General features: G+C 46.7%; 1 protein-coding gene across 1 annotated transcript; it reads left to right on the top strand.

Annotated features, from left to right (window-relative positions):
- LOC137894068 (DNA-binding protein RFX7) lies at nucleotides 1-7,379 on the top strand. Its single transcript, XM_068739538.1, has 10 exons — nucleotides 1-128; nucleotides 1,770-1,803; nucleotides 1,899-1,983; nucleotides 2,447-2,486; nucleotides 2,577-2,699; nucleotides 2,768-2,884; nucleotides 3,074-3,158; nucleotides 3,246-3,453; nucleotides 3,660-3,955; nucleotides 4,042-7,379. The coding sequence occupies exons 1-10, from the start codon at nucleotides 1-3 to the stop codon at nucleotides 7,342-7,344; spliced, it is 4,419 nt and encodes a 1,472-aa protein (XP_068595639.1). The 3' UTR covers nucleotides 7,345-7,379.
- The last annotated feature ends 1,974 nt before the right edge of the window (nucleotides 7,380-9,353 follow it).

Genomic DNA, 9,353 nt, shown 5'->3' with positions numbered 1-9,353 from the left:
ATGGCTGATGATCAACAACAACCTGGTCAGAAGCCTGCGTCGGGATTAGGCGCTCTCCCGGCGTTGGTGCCAGGACTCCAGGGGCCCGAGGCGAACGCGTTGCAGTTCAAAATAAAGAATTCGATTTGGTAAGGATGGAAATGGCTCCCCCCCGGGGGGTGGGGGGCATCCACACTGTCCTTTTCGCTAGCTATAGTCGCATAATTAGCGCATGTAGCTTCTCTGGGAGGATTTGTGCCGCATAAAAGCTGATGGAAATATCACACCCGTGATATTTAACCAAAACACGACAGCACAGAGGCAATGGCGCTGCCCGCTGCATGTGCGTGCGTTAATAACGCGTTAATGTCGGGTTATTTAGTAGCTGGGATCATTAGCATCGGGCTTTGGGAGGCCATGTGATGAGATGACAAGCCCAGCGGAGGCACTGATGCTCGGGGTGACAGGTGTCAAAGCAGCGCCGCGATGACGGCCTCGCTGTTTTTATAGGCAATGCGGCGTTAACTGTGTAATTACATGTTTATTCTCTAATAGCCAGTCAGAACAAGTTGGGTTCCCGTTCCGTTTCTAAATCTATGACGGTCAGATGTAATGTCATTTTAGCTTGAATTAAAAAAAATAAAAAAAACGCAGACGTTTTATGGACGGCTTGTAAGTTGGTTTGAATAAACTGGGAAATATTATAAAAGTAGTTTTTATTTATATTTCAATAATATTTGATTTAATTTAGAATTCTTGCTATGCATTAATTTGTGTACTTGCTTTGATTGTCTTTGAGATATCTCTATTTTTCTTTGTCTGAAAATCCTGTTAAAACCAATTTGTTATATTTATTTGTACACGTTTTGTATTATTTATGTTTCCAGCTTCTTAATTTGGCTTCTCTGACTTATGCACTGTTCTAATAAGAGCCCTACTGTAAAATATATTAAGTTACATAAAACACATTACAATAACAATTTTCCTTTTACTAAAGGAAAAGCTCTGGCATAGTAATAACATGAATAATTGCTGCTTTCATTTTAGCCACTTCAATATCTCGATTATTATCCTCCATAGCAAGTAAAGTACGGTATGGATGGAGGGACGGGTTCTGGACATCCATCTATTATCTTTTCCAAGAATAACTTAAAAGCTGTTTTATATTATTTCATAAAAAGCCATCACATGTTGAAGTGGTAGCCTTTGCTATTTAGAAGTTGAGATTGGGTGGACTTTGTCTCAGATGAGGGTTTCTGGGACGGTACTCAAAAGTGGTGTTATAGTTTGTAATTTTTTTTAATATACATATCTCCTTTGATGAGGTTTATATTGATAATTAATATAAATTTAATTGATTTCTGTATTATTATTATTGTTATTTTGTGTTGCGCTTGTCTAGCCATGCATTTGCACAGCTGTATGACAGAATGACATTTTGCACATGCTTTGTAGGGGGCCTAAAGCATAAAGCTGTGTATCTAATGCTTATACATATATATAGTCCACCCAATATATATATATACTTTTTTGGGGGTCACATTTGAGTTTAAGTGACTTTCCTGTCATTTATATATGATAGAGTTTGTAGAAAATCCTCATCAGCACAGAGTGTTTTCCAGGAGCGGTCACAAATTTCCAGTTTAATTTGGAATCTTTTTCTCAGATATGCAGGTTAACAAGACTTTTAACAAACAGGATGGCATTAATAAATGTAAATGATGATTTAAAAAAACATGATAATGTTCAAGAATCTCAAGTTATTTGCTTTTTGTTCTGTGTCGTTGCAGCAAATCTGTACAATCAAAAGTGGACAGCATATTGGTGAGTATTGAAGTTGAATTGAAATTCAGTTTAATAAAAAAATGAATACTGTAATACTAAAAAAGTATATCTGTGTGGTGTTTTTGTCTGTGTAGCAAGATGTTGAGAAGTTTACAGACATCGAAAAGCTCTACCTCTACCTGAAGTTGCCTTCTGGTCCCGGCAGCGGCAATGATAAAAGGTGCGTTTCAGAGCGCCGCTGAAGTCGTGCTGATCGCTTTCCTCTTTGGCCTGGCTTTTGTCTCTCTCTCACACACACACACACACACACACACACACACACACACACACACACGGCTGCTCTGCTGTGGCTCTCATTACATTATTGCCGCTGTTGTCTCATTGCTTGTCAGAAATTCAAATCACAATCCACTGGCTGCAACACACACAGTTCATGCTCATAGCTCCTAAAATCCAGTTGGGTTTTAAGTACTGTTTTTGCCTTCTGACATTTGAGGAAGGGGGGGGGGGGGGGGGTTGGCAACTAATCTGGAAAATAATCATTCATTTTCCAATTGTATGATTGATGATCATTATAAAGCAATCCGCTGATATATGTAGACCTTTGCTATACCTAGCTGTCTGTGTTTCATTTGTTTCCCTATATTTATTCATCAACCCAACCCCCCAATTCTGCCCATTTGGACTGAGAATGAGAGGGGGTCCTCCACTCCGGGATTATGGTATTAAAGTTTCTGTATTAACAAGAAATGATGCCTACAAGTCAAGGACCCTGCACCACCAGATTTCTTTCTCTCATGTACCCATATTAGTGATCAGAGTTCCATGTCGTCCAGCCGAACTCAGCAGATGTATGCATTCAACTGGATACGGAATCACCTAGAAGAGCACCCAGAGACTTCCCTTCCAAAACAAGAGGTGTATGATGAATACAAGTGAGTGTATGGCGTCAGGGGAGAATGTATGTTGTTTTACTCTGGTGACGGATTCTCCTCTCTTCCAGGAGCTATTGTGACAATCTCGGCTACAATCCACTGAGTGCAGCAGACTTTGGAAAGATCATGAAGAATGTCTTTCCTAACATGAAAGCAAGGCGACTGGGCATGAGGGGCAAATCCAAATATCCTTTAACTCTGATGAACCCGGCAACAGTCAGCCGAAATCTTCACCATGTTTTCTGTCGACCTATAAGCGGCGTAGTCAATGTTGTTCCGCCATTTGAGGCGGCTGTGTTTCTCCGCTCAGAAGACTTTTCAGAATACTCCCAGTCTTTCTTTTTTATCTTTCACACTCCTTGACCTCTTCTTACATACTGTTATAGTGGGTTAAGGAAGAAAGCCTTTGTTCACATGCCATCACTACCCAACCTGGATCTGCAGAAATCTGGTGATGGAGTAAGTTACACTGCAGGAGATGTCAGACGTTTGCCGAAAGAGGTCTGATGCTCATCCATCGTCTGCTTCTCCTCCGTCTGCCTTCAGTGTGAGCTGATGGAGTCCACGGGCCAGTCCCCCAGCGCTGAAGATGAAATGAGGTCTGCAGCGTGTGGACTGGTTTGTGAGTGGGCTCAAAAGGTTCTGAGTCGACAGTTTGACAACGTGGAGGACCTGGCCCGCTTCCTGCTCAATAGCCACTACATTGGCACTAAATCCATGGCTGCCCTCACTGTTATGACTGGAACACCGACAGGTAAGGATGGAGTCGTCGCCACCGTGTCGCCGTCGTGTCCTGGATCATTTTGATTTATTGAGAAGCGACAGGAAGACACAAAATAATGCATGTAACTGGGAGCTCACGTTAGCATCGTTAGCATTGCATGTGCCTCAGTTGTATGTAGCACAGAACAATCCAGCTGTCCTATTTGTCCGAAGGGCTTTTCTCTTTTCGTTCGACAGGAATGAAGACACCCACGCCAGCCTCTGCGTTCGTGCCCACGGCTGAGGCGAACGCTTTCCAGCCGCAGGTGAAGACCCTGCCCTCTCCCTCGGTCGATGCAAAGCAGCAATTGCAACGCAAAATCCAAAAGAAGCAGCAGGAGCAGAAACTCCATTCCCCGCTGCCCAGCGAGACCCAGATGAAGAGAACGGAGGTCAGCACTCCCGGCCCCACCATGCCCTGCGGCAGCCCTGCTCTGCTCTCCCCACAGCCCACTATAGGCATTGTAGTAGCAACTGTACCCAGCGCAGTCACCGTACGTAGCTCATTTCTCTCTTTCATTATACTTGGAGTTATTATTGATTTATGTGCTTAAATGGCGTTTTTAAATTCTCTCTTCAGAGAAGCAGACAGTTGATGACTTCGCCAAGCCCCATCGGGACCGCAGAAGGGAAAGTGTTGCCTTTGAATTTCCAAGTTGTCACTCAGTCTCTTAAACAGTCCCCCAAAACGCCCCAGAACATCTCAGCCAGTCCTGTGGGTGATCGGCTGGCCCGGCACGGTACACGGTACGCCCAGATTCTACCCAAGCCCTCCGCCACCAGTGCCATCACGCTGCGTTCACCCCCGACCCTGCTCATCACCAACAGCCCCATAAAAACTGTGATGCCCACTCCCCACGTCAGCTCTGTCAATGTGGTTAAGATGACCGCCATTGCTCTGGCTCCCAGCAGCGGCGGCGCGACCGTGCGTCCTGCGTCGGCCGGTGTGAGTACCGCCGCCGCTTCAGACGATTCCCAGCCACACGTCGTGGGTTCGATTGCCCCTCAGTCTCCTGCGATCAGACACTGTGCCACAGTCTCCACTCCGAGCCATTCCACCGACATCAAAGTGGAATCTGAGGGTGGAAGTGATAATAACTCCGCCCACGGCGCCGACAGGACATCTGTTGGGGCCAAGGAGGACAGAGTGGCCAAGTTCAGGGCTGCCAGTGAACCAAGCTTCCTGGTAAAATGCACTCCAGACAAAGGTGCGAGGATAAAAAACGATCTCATGTCTCTTCCCATGTCACTATCTGTAGCCGGGACTCAGGACAGCAATAACAGTAACTGCCATGACAGTACTTTGTACTTGACTGTTGATAATAACATCTCCTGCACGTCATCCAATGACTCGTCCGTTGTTAACCCGACATCAAAAGATCCTTCCTCAGACGCTAAGAGCCCCAGGAAGCGCATGGGCTCATGCGGAGAGTCTCACGTGATTCCTGTGAAGAGGGTGTTTATCTCCCAGCAGCCAGTGGCTGTCGTTGACAATCCCAAACTCGGAGTGAGTGCCGCAGTAAAGAGGATTCCCAGACCAGGAACCCCTGCCAGACCAGAGAGCGCCCCATGCAAAGTGACAGTGAAACACACCTCCATAGGGCTGACGCAGATCCTTGCACTCTCCGATTCACCCGTCACGCACCACAACGGGTCCCAGATTGTTATCAAGCCCCAGGCCTTGGCAGTGAAGCACGAAGGCCGTTCACTCAGCACCGACACCAGCGCTGGAGCAGCCCGAACCGACACGGCCAATCAGGTGTTGCTGCAGCAGATCGCTGGGGACCCTCGTGCCATACCAGCCAACTCAGGAGCACACGAAGTCTCTGTGATGAGTGACTTGAAGAGCACAATATGGGAGGAGGGACAGCTTGACGAGCTCCGTAAACAGGCGTTTTCTCAGCAGATACCAGCAGAACACAAACAAGGCCCAACTGACCCGCTTTCTCAAGCCGCCGAGGCCTCAGGCCAGCTCACCCTCACCCAGGACATGGTTGACTTCGCCGGCTCTCAGCCCAGCATGGACTACTTTCCATTCAACGATGACGACATGACCCAGGACAGCATCGTGGAGGAGCTTGTTCAGATGGAGGAGCAGATGAAGCTGAAGGGTCTGTTTGGCAGCTGCGTCGACGTGTCTTTACAAGGCCAGCCGGCCAGCGGTCAGGGCTCGCTCTTAAATGCTCACCAGGCCGGTAATACGTTCTACCCATCCACCCACAGCAGTACTACCCCTGTCCAAACTCCGACGCCAACGCCAACTCCCACCCCGACGCCCACCCCCACCTCTGAAATGACTCTTGGACACAACTTGACACGAGAGAGCCCCTGCTCCCGCATGGCTCCAATTACTCCCGTGGACGGAGCCTTGGGTCGCCACACTCCCATCAGCACACCGCTGTCCAACTGCAGCAGCAGCGTACCGCCCAGCCCAGTAGAGTGCAGGAACCCGTTTGCGTTCACGCCCATAAACTCGAGCATCACAGGTTACCACGAGGCCAGCATCGTCTCCAGCAGCCCGGTTAAGCCCATGCAGAGGCCGATGGCAACGCATCCCGATAAGGCCAAACTCGAGTGGATCAACAATCGTTACAACAGCAACTCTGCAAGCCCTTTGTCCAACCATAGCATTGGCATTCTGCCGAGCTACCAAGACCTGGTAGACGACCAGTTTCGTAAACCGCATGCCTTTGCGATCCCTGGCCAGGCGTTTCAGGCGCAGTCCAGACAGGATGCTGCTCATTTTGGCCGTTTGACCCCAATTTCCCCAGTGCAGCAACAGCCGCAGCTGGTAACGGGGGCAGCTGCCCCTAATAAACAGGAGAGTTTTGCCGTGCCGGCGCCGTTGGACAACAAGACGTCAACCTCATCCGCATCCGGTACTTTCCGTTGCCGCAGCGTTAGCCCTGCAGTGCGTCAGAGAAACTTCAGCGGCAATACAGGCCCTGCAACGATGACCACAAACACCGCCACCACCACCAGAGCAGCGGTTTCACCCTTTAACTCCCCGCTCACATCCGAGGTGCTCAGTATTCTGTCCAACAACCAGACGGTCGGTTCTGTCCACAGCATGGTCCAGCGTAGCCAGTCTGTACCCCTGAATATCATGATGCAGAGCGAGATGCTTCCTGTGCAGGGTCAGAGCAACGCCGCCAAAATTACAAACGTTCTTCTCAGCAAGATGGAAGCTGAAGGAGACGACTCTGTCCGCGGCCTGGGAATGAACAACCTCCCCTCGAACTATACAGCCCGTATGAACCTCACACAGATCCTGGAGACCACTCCTGGCTTCGCCGGAGGAACAGCTCACCAGGCTCAGTTCCCCGTGAGCTCCAGCCCGGCTGCTTTTGAGCTCCAGCAGCACGGCTACCTCGCTGCGGGCAGTGGGAAACAGGTGGGTTTCACCACCGGCGACGGCCAAGCACAAGCGGGTACCGGTGAGCACGAACACCAACAGCAGCTCCAGGAGAATCCTGTGCAGACACAACAGCTCCTCCTCCAGAGCACACAGCAGGAAGCGGAGGACGAGCAGCAACAGCTGGATTTCAACAACACTGTCAAGGACTTGTTGGGCGACGACGGCCTCAACCCCAGTTCCCAGTTGGTCGGCCAGGTAGCTTCTGAGCTCAACGCCGTGGCGTCCGACTTCTCGAATGACATCAGACTGACCTCAGATCTGTCCAGTAGCATTACTGACCTGAACACGTTGGACACAAACCTGCTGTTTGACCCAAATCAACAGCAGGAACAATATGAAGACTCAACACTGGAGGAACTGAAGAACGACCCGCTTTTTCAGCAGATATGCAGTGATACTGTGAACTCTGGTTTTGACTGGCTGGAAAGCAAAGACCAGCCGACTACAGTGGAGATGCTGGGCTAATGTTACCTTTTATTCTGTAAGACTTCTGATCTCTGTTGTGTGTTCGGTGAGTACGTAGTAACTGTTTTTAAAATATCGTTTGTTCGGATTTGTCTGGACTTTGCCATCCGTTTCGTCGAAAGTGCCGGGCTTGCCAGAAAATCTCTCCTACTGATGTTTTGTTAGTTCTCTCCTTTTTCATTTGTTTCCCAGCGTCAGTTCTTAACCCCCCCCCCCCCCCATCATAAATCAGACATATAAGCATTTTAAGTCAAATGTGTGAGTACTTTGTGGCAGCATGCACTTAGAAAGAGCCGGTTTTGTATGATATGAACATTAAGAGCAACGTAATATTCCTTATTATACCCAATCGATAATGCAATATTTTTAACAAACACTTAATGAAAGCGAGACGGCTCGGTAATTTGGCACAGAATACCAAAAACGTGTGCTGTTGTGTGCTGTTTTCAGTGTGTGCAGTTAAAGTTCAACCAAAAGGAGAGAATATTGGGATTATAATATATGCACATCATAGCTGTAGTACATTTACCTGCCATATCTGAATATTAAAAACGGTGGCATCTTATGCTGCCAGGTGCTGAATTTATGACATAATCTTTATACTTCACCATATACCAAATCAGTGGAAAGCTGGTTCACACGACCATTGTCCAATACATTTTCTTAAAGCCTAAACTTGTTGTACTTGTTGTTTGATATCTTATAATGGGAGTTGATGGGAATTCAGGCCACTTTGTGGACTACACTTTGAAAGGAATCAACAACTGGCTGCCTTATTCCCAAAGTCCAAGGCCTTATGCCATCTGTGGAGTGACTGTATATAGTATAACGTTCAGAATCGTCAGACCCATCCAGAGCTTCTTTATATTGTGGCAGCTGTTTTTCTGATATTTTCAGTGCTATTTCTAAATGTCTGTGGGTTTTTTTTTTTTTTTTTTTTTTTTTACAGTGTTACAATATACAGTACATTCATATTGTAAATTCTAACAACTACGCTGCATGTGCCCAAATAAGTAGTGGATTTAGAACAACTGGATAGAGCGTGCAAAAATTTGGGTAAGAATATCAATGGTATGGAGAAGGCTTGGTTACACTGAAGGTTACAAGCAGACAAATATTTTTTTTGTCATCTTGAGACAAAGAGGAGAATAATATTTGTTGTGAATTCAGCCTTATTTCCATACCAAAGATCATGCGTTTTGATTAACAAATGAGATTATCACACATAGACACACACTCCTAGTCGGCGTGGCAACTGGCAGCCTCGGAGATTGCATTTGAGTAAAAGAATCAAGTTGCATAAATCTTGTGTACAGTATGTATAAAGTTATGAAAGGGCCACTGTCCTATGTTCTATAGGTAACCATGGACCTGAAAGCATGTTGAAGCCATCACAGCTAGCCGGCGAGGCAGCGTGATACAGTAGGACGCTTGCTTGAGTTTTGGCTATTGTCAATGTTGTAAAAGTCATGTTTAAGCTCCATCTGTAAATAGGATAGATACATAGAGATTTGACGTATCAAGACACTATATTATGGCCATTAATCTAGCTAAATATGTGCCAGTTTAAAAGGAAAAAAAATGCTTAACAGATCTATAGTCGGCAAGATACTGTATGTTGTGTGTTACATTTCTGGCTCAATGTGTCGTAAAAGTAACGCTGTCTGGTCTCGCTTGCTGATTTTATTTTACTCCCTCCCCCCCCCCCAAAGAAAATAGGTCTCTGCTGTTGCAGAAGTGACGTATGCTTTAAGCAGGATCAATAGCATGGTATATTGAGATAATAATGTTGTGATACTGTTAGCTGGTTGCAGCCATCTCTGTGACAGACATTGTGCTCAAAGCCATTTCAGCAGACACTGGAAAAAAAAAAAAAACTCATGTTTCAGCAAACTTTGGAGGGTCACATTATTGCACTAAATTTTTATGGCACATGGCGTTGCCACATCTTGATAGACAAATGTTAAGGATGGATGCCCACAGAAAAAGAAAGAAAGGTTTTTTTATGA

The sequence above is a fragment of the Brachionichthys hirsutus genome, chromosome 5 (assembly GCF_040956055.1).
Source record: "Brachionichthys hirsutus isolate HB-005 chromosome 5, CSIRO-AGI_Bhir_v1, whole genome shotgun sequence".
NCBI lineage: Eukaryota > Metazoa > Chordata > Actinopteri > Lophiiformes > Brachionichthyidae > Brachionichthys > Brachionichthys hirsutus.
The sequence above is the reverse complement of the archived record's forward strand: the minus strand, read 5'-3'. Positions and strand labels throughout refer to the sequence as shown.